Source organism: Acyrthosiphon pisum, chromosome X, assembly GCF_005508785.2.
Source record: "Acyrthosiphon pisum isolate AL4f chromosome X, pea_aphid_22Mar2018_4r6ur, whole genome shotgun sequence".
Taxonomy (NCBI): domain Eukaryota; kingdom Metazoa; phylum Arthropoda; class Insecta; order Hemiptera; family Aphididae; genus Acyrthosiphon; species Acyrthosiphon pisum.
In genome coordinates, this window is record NC_042493.1 from 119,299,810 (window position 1) to 119,313,321 (window position 13,512).

General features: G+C 27.0%; 1 protein-coding gene across 1 annotated transcript; it reads left to right on the forward strand.

Moving 5' to 3' along the window:
- The first annotated feature begins 517 nt into the window (after positions 1–517).
- LOC100162949 (piwi-like protein Siwi) lies at positions 518–8,074 on the forward strand. The gene is made up of 16 exons (XM_029485464.1): positions 518–562; positions 625–664; positions 1,658–1,866; positions 1,935–2,120; positions 2,460–2,636; positions 3,143–3,298; positions 3,417–3,562; positions 4,159–4,267; positions 4,322–4,611; positions 4,697–4,851; positions 5,683–5,807; positions 5,894–6,062; positions 6,852–6,910; positions 6,995–7,152; positions 7,533–7,698; positions 7,776–8,074. The coding sequence occupies exons 1-16, from the start codon at positions 518–520 to the stop codon at positions 7,890–7,892; spliced, it is 2,307 nt and encodes a 768-aa protein (XP_029341324.1). The 3' UTR covers positions 7,893–8,074.
- Positions 8,075–13,512: the final 5,438 nt, after the last annotated feature.

Genomic DNA, 13,512 nt, shown 5'->3' on the forward strand with positions numbered 1-13,512 from the left:
CTTAAGCATAACTACATAAGGTCTATGTTTACAAAATCATTACTAATCTATTATTAACTCCTTAGTATATAATATTTTAAATATTTTAATTCAAAATAATATGTACAATTTTACAAAATCAAAATCAGGAAAAATAATAGTAGGATCCCCTTCATGGGCCTCCTTTAAAAATAAATGTGGGCCCAATGGCAGGGTTTTGCTTTGCTTGCCCTGGTGGCAGTTGTAGCACTGTGTACAAAACTTGATTATGGAGACTTAACTAAAGAATTCAAAATATTAGTTCTAGGAAATTTCAAATTGACATTATTACTATTGTTTTTGTATGACAGATTTTTTAATTTGTTATTTACACTATGTGTATTTTAAAGTTCTTTGAATTTAATATTTTAATCTGATATAAAGTGTTCAATAAATTTAAAAAAATTGTTAACTTTAATTGTAGTATTGCCACAAAACAACCGGTACATAAACTGACTAGTAAGTACCAATACACCCAACACAGCAACAAGCTAGAAATATGACATCCCAATCTGGACCACAACAAGAATTTGGACCACAAAATGTAAGAAATATGTTTTTAATTTTAAAATATTTTACAAATATTTATTTATGTTATTTCATTAGGTTGAACGGGTAACAGAACTATTAGAAAGTTTGAAAACAGGTATAGCTTACTTAAATTATGTAATATAATATAATTTAATATTGTGTTTGAATCTCTTATTTGTTGCATGTAGATAATAACTAAAATTTACATTTAATAAAGTCGATATTTAGTAACTTTTAGTTTAAGAAATGGAGGTGAGGGGTGGGTGAGTTATTAAAAACCTTTCAAATGAATAATTTTTTACAAATTATAAATTTGTTACATTTTAAACCCTAATTTTTTTACTAATATTTAAAATTAGTTCATAGTATTATAATATTTTAGCGCTAAATAAATATGTACAAAAAGTAAGTTATTGTCTCTTTAATTTTGTTTCATCTATTTTCATCAAACATAGATTAAAATTTTTAGTCTTTATCCATGCTTAAAATATTGCATGCTTATTTTATTTTAATGACTTTACTTTTTAAAAAATTGTTTTATTTCAACATACCCCAATAAGAAGTGGTCTCACTATTTACCTGTGCCTGCTATATTTGCTTACAACTGAAGAATTATTCTGTTTTTGGCTGTATCAGGATTTTCCTTTAAAAATAAATGCTTTTAAAAGTAACCATTTAAAAATACAAGCCTATTTTTTCTACCTTAAAAATATCATCTGGCGAGTATTTTTGAAAGATCTTTGGAAAATTAATCATGCATATAAAACTTCAATGTACACAACAGCACCACTTTTGACCTTTGAAATATCAATAACATACATGATTTATTTTTGATACGATTTTAATGTTTCATGATAAGTGTTTATAGCAAATGTATTGATCAATATTATAATATATACCTAATAATGTTGTCCAACAGTCACTAATAACTAGAAATTGGTGACACAACAATACCTACCTAACGACCTGTAGTTGTAATTAATATATGTTGTATTTAATTTAGTTTCTTATGTCACAATCATCAAATGTATTGTATTAACATTAAAACGCATAAGAACTATTTAAAAATTGAATGTTTTGTTTTTATTATATTTTTTTATATGATCAGGAGGACAAGAAATTCAATTAATAACAAATCATTTTCAAATATCAACTACTAACCCAGATTGGAGTTTATACCAATATCAAGTTGACTTTAACCCAGTACAAGATAGGATAAACAATCAAACAGGTCTATTGAGTGCACATGAAGATCTTTTAGGAGCATATATTTTTGATGGAACATTGTTGTTTAGTAGCAAGAAGTATAAACCAGATGTAAGTTTTTTATATCTTTTTTGTTCATTCATATTTTAAAATGTATAACAATATTATTTTTATTTTAGACTTTAGAACTGACATCAAAACAAAAATATAACGACACAGTAGTAATAATTACTATAAAATTTATTTCTATCATTGAAAAGGGGGATTATGAATTTATCCAAGTTTTAAATTCATTGTTACGTAGAAGCCTTGTAAATTTGAACCTAACACTGGTTGGAAGAAAATTCTGTGATGCAGAAGCCAAAGTAAATTCTTATATAAATTTATACTAAGGATTCTAAGTTTTTAATATTGGAATTAATACCATTTTTATCAACTACTTCTATCTCATATCAAATTACAGAAAATAAAATAATAGTAATTTATTATTATTAATCATTACTAAATTAATGTGATTTTTAAAAGAGACCTAGTCATATATACTAATGGCACTTATTAACTACTTACTATATGCTACTAACTTAATAATTACTTATCATAATTTAAAAAAAAACTTCCTATCCAATAGATCCAATCACTGTAGTATTGTTTTTTTCAAAATCCCATAAATGTCGTTTATATTTATTATTTGTTGTTTATTATAGATCAGTATTCCAAAATATAAGCTCCAACTTTGGCCAGGTTTTGAAACTTCTATCGGAAATTATGCTGGTGGTCTGTTCTTAAAATCAGGAATTCACACTAAATGCATAAGAGAAGAAACGGTTTTAGATTTTTTCAAAGAATTTAAAGAGAATGAAGGGGAAAACTCTCATTGGATGGTCAGTAATTGTTATGATATAATATTTATAATTTCTATCAAATACTTATTTAGTTTGTTTTAAGTCAGTCATAAATACATTTTAATGTGACAATTGTCAATATTAAACTCTTAAAAAATATTTAATTTTAGTTTTTTCATGATCATACACATTGATGTGAAAAATACTATTTATACTCATGATTTATGTTCAATGTACAAAAATATTATTATATCATCATGGCTATATTATGTAATATGTAACCATGAGTATAATATTCATTTCAAAAATTTTAAAAAAAATTTAAAAACTAGTTAATGCTTATTACTAAACTAAAACCAAGTATCATGGAACCAATATTAAATAGTTAGGCTCTAAAAAACTTTGTCTAATACCACAAAACCTAATCCCTACTTATAATAACAGATAGATATGTTATAGAGTAGATAATAGGTCACAAGTAGTATCTTGCATTATGGTTACATTATTTGGAATATGAGAAGATATAATATAATTTTTTATTTTAGGTGCAATTTAAAATGAGTGTTATAGGAAGTGAAGTTCTAAATAGATGTGATAATCAGACCTATATAATTAATGATGTAGACGAAGATTATAATACAAAATTAACATTTTTTAAGGAAGATGAATACGGTATATCGTATATAGACTATTATAAACAAGTGTGTTATTTATGATTTTGTATAATTGAGTTATAACTGATAGTAATTTAAACTAACTACTGTAGTTTTATATATTTAAGCTTTAACCTAAGATAACAAGTATTTTAATTTTTTTTAGAAATATGGAATAAACCTTAGCAGTTATTGTCAGCCAATATTATTATCACAAAAAAACAATTCTTTTATTAATGAAGGTGATAAGTCCGATGTGGTGTTCTTAATTCCTGAATTATGTAGTTTCACTGGAATAACAGATGCGATGAAGTAATTATATTTATAGAATATTGCACCATTATAGCATATTTCATTATGGCTTGAATTATATTTATTTTACACAATCACATTTTAAAAATATTTAGACAAATTGTATTTTAATTTTAAATATTTTTTCTATAAATATTGATAATAATATTATAGCTTCTTCAAAAAGTATGAAAATGTACATATAATTAGGTAAGTTATAACTAGGTCCCACATTTTTATTCATTTGCATTTTCTTGTTATATTTATAGTTACATAGTATTTATATTTATATTTATTGAATACCTATGTGTTACATACCCACAGGTATGTTTTACCATTGTTCCTTAGTTTTACCCACACATACCTATGGTTCATAATTTTTTTTTTTATATTAGATTATCTCTTCTAGAAAATTCGGTGAGGAATAATTGTTGTAATAAAAAAACAAATGTTGTATATTGCTTTTCAGATTAAAAACTATGACAGTACCATTAAAAAATACTAATAAAAACAAATACTATTTAAAATCAATTACATATTGGAACCTTACTTATAACATAGTGGTTATTTAATTGTAATGTGTTTTGATTACAAATATATACTGTTTATAATTACAGAAAAAATCATCGTCTCATGGCTGTTTTGAATAAGCATAGAAGAGTTGGTTCCAGTGAAATAATTGACAGATATAATAGTTTTATAAATCGGATTCTAACTACACCAAAGGTAAATATTTTTGAGCAAATAAATATTTTCTTTGATTTCTACTGGGTATTTTAGTTTGCAGAATCATTAAAAAAATGGAATTTAACATTGAGTAATAAACTCGTTACAATTCCTGGTCGTGTATTACCACAAGAATCACTTCACGGAAATAATTATATATTTCCAGCTGGTAATAAAGCTAATTGGACAGTACAATTATCTAAATTACCCATGTTTACTTGTGCTGAAATACAACGTTGGGTAGTACTAGGTCCAGAAGAAAATGGTGCTGAAGTTAGACAATTTACCAATACTCTACTTCAGGTGGCAAAAGGCATGTCATTTAATTTACCACAACCAGAAATGTTAGTATTTATTATTTAAATGTAATACATTTTAGAACTTAACTCAAATACAAAATATACAATGATATTTTAATTTCTATTTTAGAGTTGATTTAAAAGATACAAGTGCAAGCACGTATTTAACTACTTTGGATCAAGTAATAAATGAAATGGATCCATCATTTATTTTATGCGTCATTCCAAAATCGCCTAGTGAACATTACAATCTCATTAAAAGACAACTATGTCTTAATAGACCAGGTAACCAATTTCTGAAATGAAACTATGGATTTGCATATCGGTTTCATTTCAGGGTCGGACAATTGAATAATTGAGTTAGGTTAGATGAGGTCAGCATAATGTGTCTTACCCTGTATGCTATCATTGGGGGTCCTGTTGTGAGTTCTCACATTTTACCTCAATTCGTGGCATATTTCATTCGTATCTTTATCTCAAAACTTAAAAATGCCAGCCACACTATAAGTTTTGGTGGGTCCAGCAGATCGGCATGGACCGTCATACTAAAACACCAAGTGTACCACGCTCTAAATTCTTTCAAACAACATATTGACTAAAATTTAGATTAGTTTTTTCAACTCAATCTTAATATCATGGTTCTTCCTCTTATAAAGTTATAACTGTATCTTAAGCTTATGCCTTGGTATTTACATAAAATCATTTTTAATATAAATAACTGGTATTTAAGTGCATAAAATAGATTAAAATTATCTTATAATATTTTCACTTATCATTAGAATTTTTCCTATATCTGGTATAAATAAGTTCTCAGATTAAAAACATTTAATACCCACTACTGAAATTGATTTTCTATAACCAATGTTATTGTGGAAATTTTAATCTTGGCATTACAATTTTGAATAACAATAATTAACAATAAATATGGTCTGGATATTGTATAGGGTTTTGTTAACATTTTGGGTTAATTCGGGTTCAGAGCCTGTTATTAAAATATACATAAATATATAATTTAATAGTAATGTTTAATTCTAATATCATAATGGTATTAAGCATATATTGCTAACTGCTTCTGCTTAAACTCAATTCAAATATCTCAAAATGTTTTTTTTTCAGTTCCATCACAAATGGTGTTGTTGAAACAAATGAAAAAAAAAGATATGGTATTGTACGCCAAAATTTCCATAAAAATTAATTGTAAACTAGGTGGAGCACCATGGCGTGTTTTCATTCCTGAAAAGGTATGATTAATTTTAAATTGTACATTTGTATTATGTAAATTTAATATGTTGAGAGTAGGTAATCATTTTATGATGTCTTTTATCAGAATATGATGATAGTTGGATTTGACGTCTGTCATGGAAAGCAAAATAAAAGTAAATCTTATGGTGCACTAATAGCCACAATGAATGATACCCATACTACTTACTTCAGCTGTGTTCATGAATATGAAAGCAGACAGGAACTTTCAAACAATTTTGCAATTAGTATTGCTAGTATGTATATAATTATATTACTTTTTTAAATTAAAAATATAGATCATAGAATTTAGTATTTACGGTACCAGTCTAGTTTGCAACCTACTGACACTTTAGTGATCTAGTATGTATCTTACCATAATCCCAAACCAATTATTATTATATTGAAAAAAATATGCTTTATGGAATACAGCATATTTATAACCTATTTTGGCTGATAGTGGATATTAAATTGTTTTTAATGTTTTTAAACCGAGAATTATGCAATTATGTAATGATCTTTGTATATTTGCTGTTAATTGAAATTTGTTTTGATTATGATGACAAGAAAAATGTCAACTTTAATTTATTTTTATGAAAATAAGACGCATAAAATATAATATTATTACTTACCTGTTTCTATATCATTCATTTTATTTTCTGTATAAAAAGTATGTATGATTTTAATGCGCAATGTGCTACTATGCCGAAAAATAAATTTGATGGATTCTCAAGCGCCGTGGCACTGACATGTTTGGTGCCTAAGTATAAAAATAATGGGTGTTGCACTTTTGTTGATGAAATAAAAAGCACAAATAAATGTTTGGAAAATATATTGCACGGATTTTGTTGGTGCCCAATCTCTTTAATTTTTAAGTAAACTATGCTTTTTTATAAAAAAAAATAACTGCTTGGCCTACAATAACTTATTAATGACCAATATCATCAACCTACTATAATTTAAATATTATTTTTGTTTTTTAGAGGCTTTAAATAAATATAAATCCAAAAATAATACACTCCCTAATAGTATCATTATATACAGAGATGGTGTGGAAGATGGTCAGTTATCTCATGTCCATCAAACAGAAGTTGATATGTTAAAGGTTGGTATCTATAAAAATACATAAGTTTCCCCATACTTATATAACTTGTGTAATTAAAATATTTATAAATAAATTTCTTTACAGAAAACATGTAAAGAACTCTACGGGGAAAAAAAAGTTGGGTTGGCATTTGTTATAGTTAAAATATGTAACAATACAAGATTTTTTTGTAACAATCCTAATATATATCAAAATCCACCACCTGGAACAGTTATTGATAATACTGTCACTGATCCAACTATGTAAGTATTTACCTAATTAATAATAAACATTCATACTTATTTTATTGAAATAACTTAAAATATACCCATACTTAAACATACTCATTACTCAGTGATAAACTAAATATTGACATCAATTTTTAAACCATTATTAAGGACTTAGTACATACATTGTAATTACAATATTTATTATATAATATTTAGTTATCAATCTTATTGTTTTTTCTTAATTTATGCAGATATTTTCAAATTATTTTATTGTTAAAATATACGTATACATTTTTCTATTAAACTGAAGCTTAAGCATATTAAATATTTATGTCAGAGAAACTATAATTATGTATGAATTTTTATTTATAAATTTAAATTTAAATATGGAATAATATTTGAATTTATACCAGGTACGATTTCTACTTAGTCTCTCAAAATATACCAAATGATGCAGCAACGCCAACTCACTACAATGTAATCTGGGATACTCTCAATGAAACAACTGTAACCAATTTCACACCCACGATAGTTCAAAGACTTACTTATAAATTGACTCATATGTCCTACAATTATTCGGTAAGTATGAATTGTTTAATGATGAACATAACAACTGAACATTTATTTTAATATTTTTAACGGACATATTTTTATAGAATACACAAAAGGTTCCAGGTCCATGTCATATGGCACACAAATTAGCAAGTTTTACGGCAGAGTCACTGGGGACTCCTGCAAATCCTGTTTTGGAAGATTTACTCTATTTTATGTAATTTTTTTTTCACCCAACACTGTGTAGAGACTTTATTTATGATCTATTATAACTTATTTTGTATTTTCTTATTTTGGTAATAAGCAATGTTTTATTTTACAATTAATTTTGTAAAGGTATTTAACCTAATAATCATTAACTAAGTTAAAAGTATTGAATTTATATTTGTAATTATAAGTCACTATGAATAGAAAACACAAATTATCTTTATTTTTATCTAGATGAATATTTAACTATCTGTGCTCAACAGTCAACACTACAAAGAGGATATTATATTGTTAATTCTAAATAATCCGTATTTTGGTAGCTATAAATCTTATATATATAAAAATCTCGTGTCACGTGTTTTTACGTGATAAATTCTGAAACTACTGGACTGATCTTGATGAAATTTTTACACTGTGTGTAATTTGGTCCAACTTAAAAGATAGGCTAATTTAAAAAGGGAGAGGATGAAACCTGGGAGGTACTCAAACGGGAATTTTGAGATTTCAGATGGGAATTTTTGTTTATAAATGGTTTCCACGAGTGACGTCGTATAAAATGATTCGTTCTAGAAATTTCAATACAGAATTAGGTATAGTGAATCGTTTTAATTCGTTGCCACGAGAACGAACAAACCATTTATTATATACATCGACGATTTGTTATTGACCATAAACATATTCAATCAGTATTATTATTATGCGTCTATAAGCAATGATGAGTTTATAAGTTATATAATAATAATAATAAAATAATAATAAAATATTTGCTTTACTTTTTAAATATAAATAATTATAATATAATATCTAACTATAAAAATGTAAAATGAAAATCTCTCTACAGGCTAAACTCTGGAACTACTTATCAGATCTTCTTAATTTTTTTTTTTAAACAAAACAGTATTTCACGGAGAAGATTCACCAGTGTATAATATTATATTGGTTGCTATTGGTTAATCGTGTTTGTTGATTTGTATTATTATCTTTTGTAAATATTCATATAGCTATGTAAATAAAAATGAATGTCGCTTTTTTCTATATTTTTCTACATGAAAATCGCAAAATATAACTCAAAGTCACAAGAAATAAAGATACAAGATTGGTACAAGTGGTGCGCTCTAACGGATTAATATTCAATATACATTATAATAACGTATATAAATAATACAGTGAAAACTCTTTATAACGAAACACTTTACAACGAAAAATTCTATATAACGTAAACAGTACATAATAATGGTTGGTTTGCTATAATATAACCTATTAGTCAATTCATTCTCTGTAACGTATTAGTCACTCTCAATAACGAAACAATATTTTATGTTTCATAATACAATTTACGTGTTATCGTATCTATTACATATATAAACTATAAAAATAATGGGCAATAATACCGAAATTTCCAACAACGATTAAAATAAACATTCAGTCAAAATTGTATGTGTAGGTCATTTTTTTTAAAGTTGTACCAAAAACCAAAATCGATTTTGTGAAAAATCGATTTTGCGTAAAAATTCCCGTTTTTCCTTAATTTTTCTTTTGTTTTTCCCGGCGCTTTTGAAAACTACTGGGAAATTTAAATTTTGACCTCCCCAATGCACCACACGATATTCACTTTCCCATCGAACGAGATACTGAAGTCGAAAATCGAAGCATTATTTCGACTACTTATCGTGTACACAGACACAAAAAAAAAAAAAATAAAAAAAAAAAACACACATCATTGTAAAATCAATACATTCATCGTTTCACTCAGAATCTAAAATAAATGAAAAAATAAAAAAAAAACACACATCATTGTAAAATCAATACATTCATCGTTCCACTCAGAATCTAAAAAAGTTTTAAAATAGTGATTAGAACAAAAGTTATTCCAAAAGTCAGTTCTATAACATTCTGTATATATATAAATATATAAGCATAAAGATAACAGCCTCTTAATTTTGCCTTATATTTGTAAAGCCAAATAATAAACTAAGAAGTAAAAACTGTTTAAGCATTAACAATAAAAAAAAAAAGCCAATATGTTACCGTATTTTAATTATTGTGTTATTTATATCAATTTCCTCAAGTTTTGTAGAAGAAACTTTTGGCGAGGCACTAGACTGAATAGCTTGGCAATCTTCAGATATGTATTCAGATGTAATCATTGTTTCTAAAATACCTAGGTGATAATGTAAAATGTCAGTTCTGTATTTAAATTGCACAATAAAACAAATAATAATTTCTCAGATTAAGAAGACGTCGCACCCGCATGACGTGTTGTCTCCGTCTTACATACGTACGTTATAGTAAATTTTCTTTCGCTAGTTTCAATAGGGTGCTGTCATTTTTGATTTTAGAGTGAATTGACTTAAATCAAACTTTTAGGTAACAATATTATCTGTGCCTTCTCGTTAGTTTTTTTACGATATTTTAATTTTTAAGTGAGTTATGAGCGTTTTCAAACATTAATATTTTACATACTGATAATTCACTTAAAAATTAAAATATCGTAAAGAACCAACGAGAGGGCACAGATAATGTTGTTAGGTACCTAAAAGTTAAGTAATGGGTCAATTCACTCTAAAATAAAAAATGACAGCACCCTAATTGAAACTAGCGAACGAAAATTTGTTATGTCTTACGTTTGTAAGACGGAGACGAAATGGCATATCTTTTGCGCCAAAATTTATATATTATAGAAGTAGTTATTTAAAAAATTAGATTTTATAAAAAAATGTCAGTAAATATAATAGAAATAAATTATAATTATGATTCAGATTTAAATGCAATATAATCAATAGCAAAAGCATTTAAAATGTTAAAAAAGTAAAAAAAAAAACAGCATTTAATTAATTAAAAAAAGCATTTACAAAACAAAAATTAATTAAAAATTAAATAGTTTGTATACTTTATATTTAACTAGTGTGTATTAAAAAAAAATCACAATCGAGTACTTACATAAACAGTCTTTAGTAAAACGTTGATGGTTTGGGCTTAAAATATTTATGTATAATATAGAAAATTATCGACGGGTTATAAAAATATAATACAAGGGCGTATATTATATACATATATTTTTATTCGGGCCGAGTTTACACCTAACCACGGTTAATAGATATTAAATTCAGAACTATTTATTATTTTTTAACAAATTATGATTGACAGTTTATTATAACATTAAAAAAACCAACTGATTTATTCATTTTATAATTATTATTAAGGTTCAGATTTGAAGGCAAAAACCTTTTTATGATAATAATTATAAAGAAATAATTTTTATATAAAGATGCGTGTCATGTAATATGTAAAATGATGAAAGTATTTTTTTTGCCTTTTTTTGATAAATGCCTTTATTGTGTTTAATTTTCAATTGATTTAATAGTTTAATACACGACATACGAAATGTGGGGAAGTGGGTGTCGCTCTGCAGGTGTACAACAAGTTACACTTAGGTCACTGTTATGGATTATGTTAAATTTGAATTCAATGATATAATATAATTGTATAAGAAAAACGATTCTGAGCGAAGACGGTCAGACAGCCTATGATGTTACTAAGTATATTTGATGATATTATTATTGTGTATAAAGTCATTTATAATAATATATAACCTATTTACGTTCAATCCTTAGCTATAAAAGTTCAACATTTTATACATTTTTAAATAAAAAATAATTATTATTTTTTATGTTTGATAAATATTGTCAAAATTCAAACTTTAAATGCTAATAAAAAAAAATATTTTATTATATTTTTCAACTGCTATGTAACAATATATACCAGGAGAATTTTCGTATTAGTATATAACTTTACTATTCTTATACTTGAATATAAATTAAATTTTGTTGTTCACGAAAACAAGTGTGCTAGTTTAAGTTATTTTAGTAACACATCATATTAGGTATATTGTACTAATTCATTATTATTACAAAGTTATTCATTTTTTATTTTTTATTACCCATAATATGGTATAAAGTCATAATTATTACAAGGTTGTTCATTTTTAGTCTTAAAAATAGCTTTTCTAAATTTTTAATTTGCAAAAGTATCGATAATAGTATTATTCCCAATACATTGTGTTCGGTTATTTATTATTAGAGACGTTATCATTTCATAACAAAGCGTCTTATACGAAATACGAATTACCGATTACGGTGTGCCACTGAGATCCATGTCCCCGGCACCCCCCATTTCGAATTTTGGGTCCAAACCCGGGGCGATTGTTTGTGCTTCGTTAGTGCACGTTAGTGCTTTTTATCCCGTCGTTAGTGCTTCATCCCATCCAAAGTTATTTGCATTTCGTACAGGGGGGTGCCAGGGACATGCCTGCACCCCCCATTTAGAATTTCGGGTCCAAACAAATTTTATTCGTTTGTGCTTTGTTAGTGCACGTTAGTGCTTTTTATCTCGTCGTTAGTGCTTTATCCCTTCCAAAGTTATTCGCATTTCGTACAGGGGGGTACCGGGGATATGCCTGCACCCCCCATTTCGAATTTCGGGCCCAAACAAATTTTATTCGTTTGTGCTTCGTTAGTGCACGTTAGTGCTTTTTATCCCGTCGTTAGTGCTTTATCCCTTCCAAAGTTATTCGCATTTCGTACAGGGGGGTACCGGGGATATGCCTGCACCCCCCATTTCGAATTTCGGGCCCAAACAAATTGTATTCTTTTGTGCATGTTAGTGCTTTTCATGCCATCGTTAGTGGTCCATCCCTTAAAATTGTATTTGAATTTCCTACAGGGGGGTGCTAAGGACATGCTAATTTAGATTTCGAATTTTGGTTCCAAAAATGTTTTATTCGTTTATGTTTCGATAATCGTTAGTGCTTCATAGTGTTATTCGTCCGGTCGTTAGATCTCCACTCCTTCAAAAGTTATTGGCATATCATACGGGGGGGGGGGGGGGTGCAAGTGACGTACTAATTCGTGTCCAGCCCCACAGAGTTTGGTCTGAAACTCTTCAACACATTGAGGTAAAAATGATCCTTGGATGCATCGTAGTTTTTGGATTAAATTATTTAAATCTGAGTTTTATATATTACGTAAAAAAAAATGTTATTAAAATTTCAAATTTCTGCCAAAAGCTTAAATAGATATAAATTTAATTTGTCAATGCATATATGATTTATCGATGTGGAAAAATATCTAAGATAGCTGATCGATAAAACTGAATATCTATTTTTAAAAATTCTCAAAAAACTGCGTACCTAGGTACCGGTACTTACACGTATATACCTATTGGTACCCCTTACCAAAACATTACCGCATATGAATTTTATAACTCTTTTGTTGCAATTAAATATGATTTAAAAATAAATGGTTCGCGTTATTTGCAGTGAATATTTAACAGTTATTTGTTAGGTATTTAACCAATAAGGATCTACGATTCTACAATCCAATACTATAAATGTTATTAGGTTACAGAACCAAGATAGGTATCTTTTATCCATTCTATGCGTTCTAGAACGCCAACCCCTGGATTATTCTAACATTAGGTGAAATACTGTTATTTCAATAAGTTTCCAATTGATATTTTTTGTTTATGGTTCGTACCTACTTATTGCTTCATAATATTAATTATAACATTGAGTATAATATATTGTTGTAGGTACAATATAGGGTATGTACTCAATGATGATAGGTATAATGGTAT

Bases quoted from the DNA above. Each gene is read 5' to 3' on its own strand.
- LOC100162949 (XM_029485464.1), top strand. From the start codon at position 518: ATGACATCCCAATCTGGACCACAACAAGAATTTGGACCACAAAAT. The intron at 665-1,657 runs GTATAGCTTACT...TTATATGATCAG, and splicing joins ATTAGAAAGTTTGAAAACAG to GAGGACAAGAAATTCAATTA. The intron at 2,121-2,459 runs GTAAATTCTTAT...TGTTTATTATAG, and splicing joins TCTGTGATGCAGAAGCCAAA to ATCAGTATTCCAAAATATAA.